At 37.9% G+C, this 14,052-nt stretch overlaps 1 protein-coding gene across 1 annotated transcript in view; it reads right to left on the bottom strand.

Annotated features, from left to right (window-relative positions):
• Window positions 1–1,709: 1,709 nt before the first annotated feature.
• The window catches only part of unc5a (unc-5 netrin receptor A), a 294,221-nt gene continuing 281,878 nt past the window's right edge, over window positions 1,710–14,052 (bottom strand). The window contains exons 15-16 of the mRNA XM_060837501.1: window positions 5,153–5,331; window positions 1,710–1,875 (exon numbers count right to left, since the gene is read on the bottom strand). Of these exons, the coding sequence (XP_060693484.1) occupies window positions 1,710–1,875; window positions 5,153–5,331 (345 nt within the window). The remainder of the gene's footprint in view (window positions 1,876–5,152; window positions 5,332–14,052) is intronic.

Genomic DNA, 14,052 nt, shown 5'->3' with positions numbered 1-14,052 from the left:
AAATTGATGTACAAATACTGAGGAAATATACCCTAAAGCTATAGACATAGTTCACTTAGCATTTCCTTGATTTCATACACTGAAAATTGATTGTCCTGAATGCATGTGCAGTTTTGCTACTACCTGGTCTCAGGAAAATCAGCTTAAATTGAAATGCCATATAAATTTTGCTGAGGTGGTCAAAAAAAAACGAGATAATTATCAATAGCATGGCATATCTTTGTTTTAATGTACATTTGGCAAAAGAAATGAACAACAACTTTCTTTTCACAGAATGGATTATTAACCTTGCGATTGGCTGTAACTCTAGAGGTCAGTTTCAACTTCACCATCCAAATCATTAGCTGAAAGAGTGGATTGCTTATGTAATATTGAACAACATCAACAACAACCTATATTTATGTTGTGTCTTTAACATCCCAAGACACTTCACAGGAGGATTATAAAACAAAGTCAGACACTCAGTCAGATGAGATATCAGATAAAATGACCAAAGGCTTAGGCAATGGGATAGATTTTAAAGAGCATCGTCAAGTAGAGAAGTGTAATACAGATTTTGAGAGATGTAGGGAGGTTATGCCAGATCTTGATGCCAAGGCAACTGAAGGCTGGGTCATCAATAGCAAGGCTGTTAAAATCTATGATGCACAAGAGGCCAGAATTAGAGGAGCACCGTAACTCAAGATTGTAGGACTGGAAGAGACAGAGACAGGAAAATGGGAGGGATTTGAAAACCAGGATGAGAATGTTAAAACCAGTATGCTGCTAAGCCAGGAGCCAATATAGGTCAGTGAGCACAATGGTGATCCAAGGACAGTAAGCAGTGACACAGGGACTTTTAGATGATCTCATGTCTGTAGAAGGTAAACATGGAGGATCAACAAACAGTGCATTAAAGTAGCCCAGTCTAGAGGGAATAGAGCATGAATGGTAGCTTTTGCAACAGGTCAGCTGAAACAAAGGTGAATTGGGTGATGTCTAAAAGATGAAAGTAGACTGTCTTAGTGAAGAGGTTGAATATGATTCTCAAAAATTAGGTGAGTTCAACAATTGGCTTACTATCTGCCAGACCCTTTCAGCCAAATAATGATGCTGAAGATACCCTCCAACACATTTTAGTATTTCTCTGTAAATGATGTCTTGAGCTTGAATAGATGTCATCCATCAGCTCACCAAAATGCTAACCCTCATTTGTGGAATATTTGACTATGGTGTTATACTAACTTAGTAAATCTTGTCTTTATCTACCTTCCACACAAAAATGTTTGGTCATTGTAATTAATTAAACAAGAGTGGGCATCCTTGCTGATGCTTCCATTCTCTAGCTGAGCAATGCTTGGGGCTGTAATGCTTTACTGTAACTGGAATTTGTTAATTTAACAACAGGGAAAGGATTAGCTCTAGCACTTATCATCTTGCTCTGTGCCCCTTCATGTGGTATATTTATCATATGAGCCTTAAAGAGTCAATTAGAAATACTTTGAAGCTTTTTGAATTAATGAACATACTTAACAATACAAAATCAAATTCATTCATAAATATTTGCTCACAAAATTAGCAAATCTACATAGAAGCCTTAATTCACTGAAAATATATTAATCTTGGTTAGGATGAAATAATTACTGCTTAAGCAAGATTTCAGTGAATTCTGAATGAGTGTTCTCATAAAATGAATTTTCAAAACATGTCAATGACATATTCCAATCAACTCAGCATTCTGCCTCTGATACAACAAATATCATTGGTTCTTGCTTTCCCATTTCTGCCATGATCATGGCAAGATGGTTCAGGTTGCCATTATGAAAGTGCTGAGCTTCCCATAAATCAAGAATCACAGAGGTTGGACTAGCTTTAGATGCAAAGTAAGTGAGATACCTGTTAAGATACAAAAATGAAAATGTTTCAAAGCAATACATTAGTTTTAATGTTCTTAAACTGCAACATTTACCTTCAGAATGGTGTGAATACAGATTATCTTCCATGTTTTTAGCACTTGACAGTTCAAAAAGACAATCATATAGATATGATCTCCAATGACATTTCTCTATAACGAACTTCACAAAATTATTTGACACATATACACATCTTTCACCGGTTTGCTTTGATGCACTTTGTTTTAGAACCTGTGATGACACTGACTAAAACTCAGGTAACCTATCTTCCCTTGTAACTAGAACTTATGTAAATTCTTCAAAAATAAACTCATGAAGAGTTTACGAATGGGGGAAAATATATCTTAATAGTGGATAACAGTAGCTATACCGTGGGCCAAATAATAAAGCAGCAAATAATAAGGTATGCAACAAAAATAGTGGGTGACTCTAATATTCATTATGGGTGACTCTAATACTCATGTAAATTGGGAAAGTCAGATTGGCAGAGGAAACTCTGAGGAATTACTCACAAAGTATATTCTAGACAATTTCCTAAAACAATATGTGATCAATCCAAATAAGGCTCAGGTTATTTTGGATCTGATAATGTATAAAGAGGCAGGTTTATAAAATGATATGAAAGTCCAAAGATGTGCAGGTCAGATGAATTGGTCATGCTAAATTGCCCATAGTGTTAGGTGCATTATTCAGTGGGAAATGGTCTGGGTGGGTTACTCTTCGGAGGGTCAGTGTAGACTGGTTGGGTTGAAGGGCCTATTTCCACACTGTAAGGAATATAATCTAATCTAAACTAATCTAAATGATGCCCAAAGAAAGAATGCCTATAACATGGTAGGATTTAACAGTCAGTTTGAATGAGAGAAGTTTGGGTTGGAAACAACTCTTGTTGAAAAAGGTGATGCTGGAAAAACACAGCAGGCCAGGCAGCATCCGAGGAGAAGGAGCTTCGACGTTTCGGGCATAAGCCCTTCTTCAGAAATGAATGGAAACAACTATGTTAAGCTTAAATTAAGGTAATTACAAAAGATCATATACAGAGCTGGCTGGAATGAACTGTGAAGGGAGTTTAGCAGCAAAGACAGTTGAGGAAGTATGGCTGACATTAAAGTAAATAGCAGATCACTCACAACAATGTTATATTCTGGTGAAGAAAAAGAATTCAAGGAAGGTTTACCAATGAAGTTAAAGATAACAGAAAAATGGAAAGAAAAAGCACGCCACTAATCTTCCCCACATTGCAAGACAAAGAATGGGAAAACTTTAAGAAACTAACAAAAGATGAACAAAAAAATAACAGGGAGAAAATTAGCTTAAGGGTAAACTTGCAAATAAAATCAAGACAGACAGCAAGAGCTTATTTAAATACATAGAAGGGAAAAGAGAAGCCAAAGTGAACATAGGTCCCTTAGAGAATGAGGCTTGGGAAATAATAATGGGGAAACAAAAAATATCTTTGCATCAGTCTTCACAGTAAAGACACTAATATCATTCCTAAATTACTAAATAATGAAGGGTGAATAGGAGGAGAATACATACATATAATAAATGGCATTAGTGAAAGAGTGTTAGGGAAACTAATGGCGCTAAAGACCAATAAATCATTAAAAACTGCCAATATTTCAACTTTATTTGAAATGAGACAAAAGAACCTCAGATCTGTTATTGGGAAAATGCTACATTATTTTATAAACGATGTAATAACAGAGCCTGTAGAAATATGACCAAGCAGAGTCATCATGACTTCATGAAGGAGAAATTTTGCCTGACAATTATATTAGGATTCTTTGAGAAGGCAATAAGCAGGATAGATAGTGGGAAAGCAGTGGATGTAATATATTTGGACTTTAAAAAAGTGTTTGAAAACACACTACATAATAGTCTATTTATAAGGTAAGAGCCTATGGTGCTGGAGATAATATATTAGCAAGTATAGAGGATTGGCTAACTAATTGATTTTGGATAAGGGAGCATTTTCAGGATGGCAATCTGTAACTGGTTGAGTGTCACAGGAAACAGTACAAGAGCCACAATTATTTTCAACATATTTTAATGCCTGGAATGTGAAAATGAATGCATTACAGCTAAACTTGCAGATGATATTAAAATCTGTAGGAAGACAAGTGATTAGGATGATTGAAAAAATCTGCAGTGGGATATACACAAGTTAAGTAAGTGGTCAAAAACTTGGCAGATGGAATATAATGTTGGAAAATATGAGCTTACAACACCTTGATAAGAAGAATAGAAGACCTCAATATTACTTAAGTGGAGAAACATTGCAGAAAGCTACAGAGGAGGGGAATTTGGGAGTTCTCATCCATTAATCAAAAAAGCTAGAATCCATCTTCACCAGGAATTGGGAAGGCAAATATAATATTGGCCTTTATCCCAAAGAGAATGTAGGAAGGTTTCGCTAAAACTATATAAGGTATGAGTAAGCCCACATCTGGAAAACTGTGAACAATTTTAGGGTTCTTAACTAATGAAAGATATATTGGCATTGGACATAAGCCACAGAAGGTTCACAAGACTAATACCAAGTACGGACGGACTGTCTAATGAACACAGCCTAAGTAGGTTGGACTGTACACATTGAAATATAGATAAATAAGAAACAACCTTACTGAAATACACGATATTCTTGGAGACAGTAAGGAATGCAGATGCTGGAAGTCAAAGTCAATAGATGTGAAGCTGGAAAAGCACAACAGGTCAGACAGACAGCATCTGAGGAGCTGGTAAGTCAACGTTCCTGATGAAGGGTTTCTCATTGAATGGCAAAGCAGACTCAATCAGCTGAATGATCTATTTCTGCTCCTGCATCTTATGGACTTATAATATGGAACACAAATTATGTTAGAGAAGCTGGGATGCTTTCAGAGGAGAAAAGGAGATTTGATAAAGGTATTCAAAATATTAAAATGGCTGGACAGGGTAGACAGAGAAAAAGTGATTTCATTGGTGGAAGAATCAAGAATCAGATAGCAATGGTGATATACAAAAAAGCTTTTCATGCACTGAGTGGTCAGAATTTGAAATGCATTGATTGAGATTATGGTTGAGGTAAATTCTACCAAGGTATTCAGAAGGGAACTCGTTATCTGAAAAGGAAGGTGCAGAAAGTTACAGAGAGAAAATATGGGAATGGCATTAGGTGATTTTTTTTGTTCAGAGTTCAGTTATAGATACAAAAGTTGACTTCCGTGTTGTAACAATCCTATGATTCCAAATGATTGTTTCAATCTTTTGGGACTCACCGATCTAATTTCAATTTATATGCCAGCATTCTCCAGTCACTTCCTCTTGAATTTGGAATATCCAGACTGCTACAAATCTTCTGTCGGATCAGATAAGGAATTTTAAAAGCACAAGGTCCTGCTAAAGATGTGGCACAATGGTTTGGCTCCATAAATTGAAAGTCTGCCTGCCTCACGTCCTTGAGGGAATAAAAATAATTTGAGTTCAACATGTTATAATGCATTCAGTTTTGCAGGGATCCCATCATAATAGTTGACAATCCATACAGGCAATATATATTTCAGTTTATTGAATGTTCCTGCTGCCATGAATCTGGTTTCTCTTGCAGAAAGAAAGATAGACATTCAGATCTACATCCAAACTAAAGGTGAACTGGCCATGCTAAATTGCCCACAATGTTAGGTGCATTAGCCAGGGGTAAATATAGGGTAGGGGAATGTGTTTGGGTGGGTTTCTTTTCGGAGAGGCGATGTGAACTTGTTGGGGCCAGAGGGACTGTTTACACACGGTAGAGAATCTAATCTTGTTTAAAAAAAAAGTGGGCAGCACGGTGGCACAGTGGTTAGTACTGCTGCCTCACAGCGCCAGAGACCCAGATCCAATTCCCGCCTCGGGCAACTGTCTGTGTGGAGTTTGCACATTCTCCCCGTGTTTGCGGGGGTTTCCTCCCACAGTCCAAAGATGTGCATGACAAGTGAATTGGCCATGCTATATTGCCCGTAGTGTTAGGTAAATGTAAGGGAATGGGTCTGGGTGAGTTGCTCTTCAGAGGGTCGGTGTGGACTTGTTCAGCCAGTGGGCTTGTTTCCACACTGTAAGTAATCTAATCTAATAAACTCAATGTCTCAACCTACAAGTAATTTCAATGGCCACTAAACCAAACATTTAACAACAAAGTAGCATTTTTTTCTTATTACAATGAAGTATATTTTAAAATAGGAAGCACTTTTGCTTAGTGAAAATAGTTTATGCTTTCTCACCTTGGGATAATGTTTTCTACTGCATTGATACCCATTATACATACCATGCAAATATCATCAAACTAATAACAATTGCTCAATAATCTCTCTCTAACTTGTTTTCAGCCAAGCACATTTAATTAGTCTGACTGTTTGATTTTGATTTCCCTAACAAAACAGATGCTCAATATTAAAGGCTAATCTTCTGCTATTATTAAGTTTAAAAAATTCCCATGTACACACACAAAATTTATTTGGTCGCAGTTTAGAGTAATAACCTTATATGGAGATTTCATACATTGTTACAGATTATTATAACCTGAATGTTGCTGAAGATCAATGATTCGTTTATTTCCAGACACTCTTGAAAAAGTGGTCTTGTGGTCACTGCCTCTGAGCCAGAGGTCTCAATTCCAGTTCCTCTCCAGGATTTGGTGGCCAAGGAAGATTTCTGGCCAAAGCTGAAATCCTTCCAGCAAAAGCCAGTAGCAGTAGTAAGAAAGGGAAAGTTTCTTGGTCAGCCGTGTAATAGCAAGAAAATTGGACTCAATCATTAGTATCTATAGCTTCAGACTATAGTACGCATGTGAAAGTATATTTGCCCTAGCAACTTATACATGAGAGGCAAGTTGTCTAGTGTGGGTTGAATTTGTGCCAACAGCACAGGGTTTAATCTCCATTCCGGCCAGTGACACTTCAAATTTTGATTCCTAGCTGTCCTCCTACTGGACACCATGGGGATGAAAAGTTAAGATGATAACTTCTTGACAATCCCAAGTTTTTTGCATTTAAGTTCATGCAATTAGATCCTCTCATCTTTGGATGGGTTCTTGATAACAATCGTGTGCTTTTACACAATTGCATTTAGTCATTTAAACAAATGGAACATTACGTGGTAGCACTCATTTAGGATGGTTAATAACCAAAACAAACCTAATGCTCCATGTAAATGTTTGCCATCATCACACATGTAATGATCACTGTAAAGTAGTTGATAAACATCATGTTGTCTGGTTTTTGGGGCAGCAAACTTCATACTTGAGTATAAAAAGTAATAAAAGAGGAAGCAATAGAATAAAAAAACCCATTAGTTGTAACAATTGTGATCAAAATACTTATCTAGAGTAACCCTCAAATCAACTGCTCTTCCCAGTAATGCACAGCTCTTCATCTTAGTTATTTAAATCTTTGTCTCCACTTCCTTTGAATTCACCATCCTCCTATCTTTCCGAAGCTTCTCACTATTTGAATTTACATATTCAAAGTAGTAGTCATAACCTAAACCTTGGTACATATGATGAGTTTGCTGGATATTACGACCATAGCTCAGGGTGCAGTGATGCTAGGATGGCAATAAAATGTCAATGATAACAGACCCCCAAATTATAGATACGGTTGTGGAACCAGACTACCATTCATCATTTTGGAATTTACCAAAATTTCCCCTTTCACCCTAAACCTATGCCCTTCAGTTCTGCACACTCCCAACCCAGGGAAAAGACTTTGCCAATTTATCCTATCCATGCCCCTCATAATTTTATAAAACTCCACAAGGTCACCCCTCAGCCTCCGACGCTCCAGGGAAAACAGCCCCAGCCTCTTCTGCTTCTCGCTAAAACTCAAATCCTCTAATCCTGGCAACATCCTTGTAAATCTTTTCTGAACCTTTCAAGTTTCACAACATCTTTCCAATAGGAAGGAGACCAGAATTGCTCGCATTATTCCAACAGTGACCTAACCAATGTCCTGTACAGCAGCAACATGACCTCCCAACTCCTGTACTCAATACTCTGACCAATAAAGGAAAGCATACCAAATGCCTTCTTCACTATCCCATCTACCTGCAACTCCACTTTCAGGGAGCTATGAACCTGCACTCCAAGGTCTCTTGTTCAGCAACACTCCCGAGGACCTTACCATTAAGTGTATAAGTCCTACTAAGATTTGCTTTCCCAAAATGCAGCATCTCACATTTATCTGAATTAAACTCCATCTGCCACTTCTCAGCCCATTGGCAATTTGTTCAAACTCTGATTCACATATTTATCACCCAAAAGTCAACGACGGTGAAGATACCGATCTGTTTTATTGACATGCTTGCCATATATGATGAGATTTCTCATCTATTAATATCATGAAGCAACAAAAGTATTAATAAGAGTGAATCATTTTCCCAGAATGTTGGAGCAGGTTTGGGAGCAAATTGTGGTCAATGTCCCAGGAGTTTACATCAGGCCAGGATTCTGCATTCTCTGGGGAGGTAAACATATGCTCTTTGGATTTGTTAGGTAAGTAATTCAGATATTAAGAACTTTAAGAAAACAATTATATGCAGACTTTGCCTTAAATCTTCAATCTATCAACTCTGGAACCTATTTCCTGACTAAGCAGCTACTCAACAATGCCACCAAGATGAGGGCACAGTGCAAAGAGATTCTTCTTTGAAACACAAACTGTGGAAGGCTTTGATCACAAAGAGCTCCAGTTTTGGTCATTGAGAGGGTACTGCTCAAAATACTTCTCTCAGAGATTGCCTCACAGCAACCGTCAAACGTTTGGGAGGAATCTCATTTATGTCCGCAGTCAGATAGTCCTCATAGGGCAGAAGGAATGGACACTGAGATCCAGCTTGAGGGATGCAAGAATTTCAACACTGGGACTACAGACAAACAATTTGGAGCACAATGCAGTGTCTGTAAAGGATTAGACACTAACGAGATTGCTGATATCTGCTCCTTTCCAGCAGAGCACATGAAAACGCTGCGTGTAGCTGACAAGGCTCCTGTCATCTTAAGGGTCCTACCTGCCTTTCTCTGATGATGTGTTCTCTTCTGCTGCAACAAGTTAAAACACAGAAAGTGAAGTGTTTGTAATGGCTTCTGTGAGAAAGAAAGAATGCCTTTCCGAAAAGTGGGTTTGAAACATAGATGCAAGGCTACAATGGCCTGAGGCTGTATGAAAATGTAATCTGAGCTGAAGTAGACCATTCGGCTCCTTCAGTCTGCTGCACTATTCAATACAATCATGGTTGATCTGTGTTTTAAATTTCACATTCCCATCAATGCATAACTTTTCGCACTTCATGAAGTGCCTACAGAGGGAGGAATCAGTGGAGCTATGTGATGGGTTTTTCCCAGACAGGTTGATTAGAAGAATGCAGAGGAAGTGGGACTTGGCACCTCCAAGTGTTAAACTCTCATCTTTCTCGACTTCTTGGCACACAGTCTTCCACATACTTGCTACTCACTTCGTCAGCCACTTATATCTACAATTATTTAATAGGGATGTAGTCCTCTGCCTACTGCCCTTTAGAGCACTCAACTCACTGTTGCCTCTCCAATATGGCAGAACCTCAGAATGGTGAGTGACCAGGTGTCCGGCTTCCAGGTTTCCTCTCCAACCCTGTGTCTGCTACAGCCTGAAAAGTCCCAGCTGAGTTTTTCTGATTCACATCACAATCCTCCTAGTTTGAATGCATCCTTGATAGAATTGTCCTGCTTGCCACTGCTTTCCAATTGGTTGGGGAGTCTCAGACAGGATGACATTTATTTTGAACTGATAACGAGTACCGTTGGGCGTGTTCCAGACCCCTGAAAACTGATCCACTGTACTGACAGGATTAAGGTGAGAAGCTTTAGCTCATAGTTAATAAACACAAATTTGTTGAAATGTACATTGGAAATTTACTATATTGGCTTGTTTTTCCACAATTTTCATTGGAATAGGATTTTGCATTGCCTGACCACCCAACCTGCATACTGAAACTTCTCTGCAACTTTGAACACATTTTGAAGTACATTTCTCCTTGCTTGCTGCTGGCAGGAAACATCACAGAATTTTGTTGGCACAGTCAATGACTTATTTTAAAAATCTATTAATGTTAATGAATAGAAAATTATGAACTGCATGCATTCAATTTCCCGTCAAGTGCAAGCGAGGTTATGGACAGGGCACACAAGCAGAAAATTTACTCTAGAATTTCTTCACAGTGTAAGCTATTTCTTCAGTATCCCATGAAAAAAAAACTTATTTTTTCATTGTGGTATGAAATTGTAACTGCTTAAGATCTATGGCTTTGTGAATAACAAAATAGAAACAAATATTTACAAAACATTTAAGATTGAGAGCTCAATGTGGATTATGGTCTCACATGTAATTTACAAGCAAGGCTTTTAATAATTCTTGTGCATGGTATCAACATTTGATCAGAATCAGATTTTTGACATGACATAACGAGGACAAAAGTATTTAATTAATCTGTAGCTTGTACAAGACTTAGAATGTATGGTTCAGAAAGTGATACTGTAATAAGCTTTTATAAATCTTTGAAAAAAAAACTCAGACCATTCTGTACAATATTGTACTCTGCGAACCAAGTAAGACAATAAGTTGGAGACAGGATACGAAATAAGGCTGTATTTAATGGATACAACAAGCCTATGGGTGCTAACTTGGCTGGATTCCTGGCAAAAATTGCAAAATATCTCCATTCAGGGAAATATAACAATTAAGTGTCAGTACCTTTCTGAGATCAAGGTCCATGGGGTAATAAATCCCATTAACTAAACTACCTCTCCTCCCCAAACCCCTCCCAAAAAAGAGCTGCTGAACTTTCAGAAGGCCAACAGCTATCCATTATTCAGCATTGTCACCATGGGTATGGTCGATGCTGGTACAACTCCCACTGGAGACAGGGAATCATCAATGGACAGAGACTACAGTTGAGTGACAACAAGATGGAGATTCTGGCATGGTACCACAAAATAGGGACCCACAGCAAGGGAAGGAGGTCATTCTCAGTGTGCCCGCTTTTCATGATGTCAAACCTATCAATCAGGTGCTGAACGGTTTTGAAGACGGAATTTCCCTCAAAGTCTACAAGCAACCTACAGAGGGTTCACTCTTCAAACAACCGGCATAGTGAATGTGAGTGGTGGTGGGATAAAATTCTTACGTGGTTATTAATTCTGTATTGTTTAATTAGACCCTACATTGCAATGATTGATTGATCAATTAACGTTGCATGTTCCTTTGGCTGTTCATGATACATGGAGTTCATGAAACTATACTCAACCAGCATGATTTCAAAATACAAAACAAGTGCCTATTTTTAGACTTTAGAATGCAATTGTGAAGCACGTGCCGAATGATCCAAATGCACAACTATCTATACCAACAAACAATTTAATATAATCAGTTCAGCTTGTACATAGCTCATTTAAACTTGTGACAAGCAATTAATAGACATTTGCAGAGACGTATTCTCTGAAAACAAAAATGAATATATTCAAGTTTGCACATTTTTGTATTAACCATGAGTTTGGGAGTTCCCTGTGGTTTTGTTTATGGCAATCAGAGCCAACTTAGCAAACTATCAGGAGCCCTTTTCTCCTATAGTGCAAATTGTTGGGATCATTTGAAATTTGGCCTTTTTTCATTTGTCAAAATTGATTCAAAAAACTTTGAGAGTAAAATAGCAAGTAACACAAAAATATATAGTAAGAGCTTCTGTAACTATGTATAAAGAGAGAGATAGACCAACGTGAACATAGCCCTGATATTGGAGTAGACTAATGGCATTCCAAAAATATTAAATAAACCAAGTGGTTGACACTAGACAAACAAGTACTAGAGAAATTCATTGGGTTAAGGACTAATTAGTCCCTTGGACCCGATCAGTTGCATCCCAGGATATTAAAAAAGTAGTAGGTCCAGAGCTAGCAAACACACTAGTAGTAATTTTGTCCAGGTTTCTTTTTTGAAGAAAGAGGTTTTGAATCAGAGGTGCCGAACTGTCTCTTTCAAGCTAATAAACATCTTAAGGCCTTGGGTGCTTTGTTTTTAAAAACAATAGAAGTAGCATGAATGTGTGGAGTCAAGCTCCCACAGAACCAGCTTTCAGTTGCTGGGGTTTTGAAGTTGGTTGTGGAAGCTGTTATACATTTTTCTTGACTATGGCAAAAAACTGGAGTTCTTTCGCTCTGCCCGAATTTTCTCTTTGTGTTCTTTTCTCCTGAACCAGAGAAATATTGTAAGTAGGACCATCTATTTTACTGAATTTGCCATTGCCAATGGGTTGTTACTACGTTGGAAAAGTTGCTGTTTAGTAATTAAAAAATCTATTATCCTGTTACGTTTTCCAATGGAGTTGAAGTTACACCAATTCTTCTTCCTTTTGTTTGTATTTTAACTGGGTCCAAGAATAAAGTGTACTTTGCTTAAGCCAAGTAGTTTGACCAATCAAATTACATCTGGAACACAGCACCTTATAACTGCCTTTAAATGAAATAAAAGTTAGGGTCTAGGTTATCTCCTTGATGTATTTGAAGAGAGTTTGGTCTGGTCCAATAACAAGTAGGATGGTTTACAGACACATTAATTATTGATTTAAAACTAACATCAAATGTAACTTTTAGATTTATACAAATTGCCCTTCCTTAATTTTTAACTTACTGACTTTTATTCTTAATAGTTTAGTCTTGTAGTAATATCTTAGAACATATTTAATTATCTTATAAAACAAAGAACTACTGATGCTAGATATTGGAAACAAAGCAGAAATTGCTGGAAAAACTCATCAAGTCTGCCAGCATCTGTGGCAAGAAAGCACAGTTGACATTTTTAGCCCAGTTACCGTTCATCAGGACTGACAGCAGCTAGGAAAAACTGGTAATATTGCTGAAGCAAAAGTTGTTGTTGGTGGTGATGGTGATGGGGTGTGTTGGGATGGGGGTGAGCAGATAGGTGGAGACAGAATCCAGAGAGATCAAGAGCAAGATGGGGGAAGGTGTGTGCGTGTGTGTGGGCGGGGGGGGATGAGCGGGTGAGCGAGTGAGGGAGAGAGAGAGACAGAGCTTTGAAACATACCCATTTTCCAACCCTTACTCTTATTATCTCTTATTCAGCTTTTCTTCTCTCCTGGACTGGTGTCCATCATCTCTCTGTTTGCCTATTCCTTTCACATCTCTCTCTGGGTAAAAAGTGAGGTCTGCAGATGCTGGAGATCAGAGCTGAAAATGTGTTGCTGGTTAAAGCACAGCAGGTTAGGCAGCATCCAAGGAACAGGAAATTCGACGTTTCGGGAAGGGCTCTGGCCCGAAACGTTGAATTTCCTGTTCCTTGGATGCTGCCTAACCTGCTGTGCTTTAACCAGCAACACATTTACATCTCTCTCTGGGTTCTGTTGCCACCTATTTACTCACCTCTCCCCTTTTCCCCCACCCTCCTACTTTGATTTCAGCATAAATAGCAGTTTTTCCTATCTATTAATGGTTCTGATGAAGAGTCACTGGATTTGAAATGTTAATTCTCCTTTCTTTCCACAGATGCTGCCAAACTAGCTAAGTTTCTCTGCTGATTTCTGTTTTTGTTAAATTATTTCAGATAGTTTATTTATGCTTTTTCCAACCCCAAATAAATTATTCTTCTGCGTTATGCTCATATTGAAAAAAAGTCATGTTGAGCCTGGATTCTACAGCAGAAACGCAACATCAAATGTAACTTTTAGATTTATACAAATTGCCCTTCCTTAATTTTTAACTTACTGACTTTTATTCTTAATAGTTTAGTCTTGTAGTAATATCTTAGAACATATTTAATTATCTTATAAAACAAAGAACTACTGATGCTAGATATTGGAAACAAAGCAGAAATTGCTGGAAAAACTCATCAAGTCTGCCAGCATCTGTGGCAAGAAAGCACAGTTGACATTTTTAGCCCAGTTACCGTTCATCAGGACTGACAGCAGCTAGGAAAAACTGGTAATATTGCTGAAGCAAAAGTTGTTGTTGGTGGTGATGGTGATGGGGTGTGTTGGGATGGGGGTGATGCAATTGAAAAGAATCATCAATAGTAATTTGGTTATATTTTGTCAATGTTTAATGCTAAAAATAAGAAATAATTAGAATCAAGAGAAGTGCAATGGAACCCATTATGGATCC

This window comes from Hemiscyllium ocellatum, chromosome 16, assembly GCF_020745735.1.
Source record: "Hemiscyllium ocellatum isolate sHemOce1 chromosome 16, sHemOce1.pat.X.cur, whole genome shotgun sequence".
Classification (NCBI taxonomy): domain Eukaryota; kingdom Metazoa; phylum Chordata; class Chondrichthyes; order Orectolobiformes; family Hemiscylliidae; genus Hemiscyllium; species Hemiscyllium ocellatum.
The sequence above is the reverse complement of the archived record's forward strand: the minus strand, read 5'-3'. Positions and strand labels throughout refer to the sequence as shown.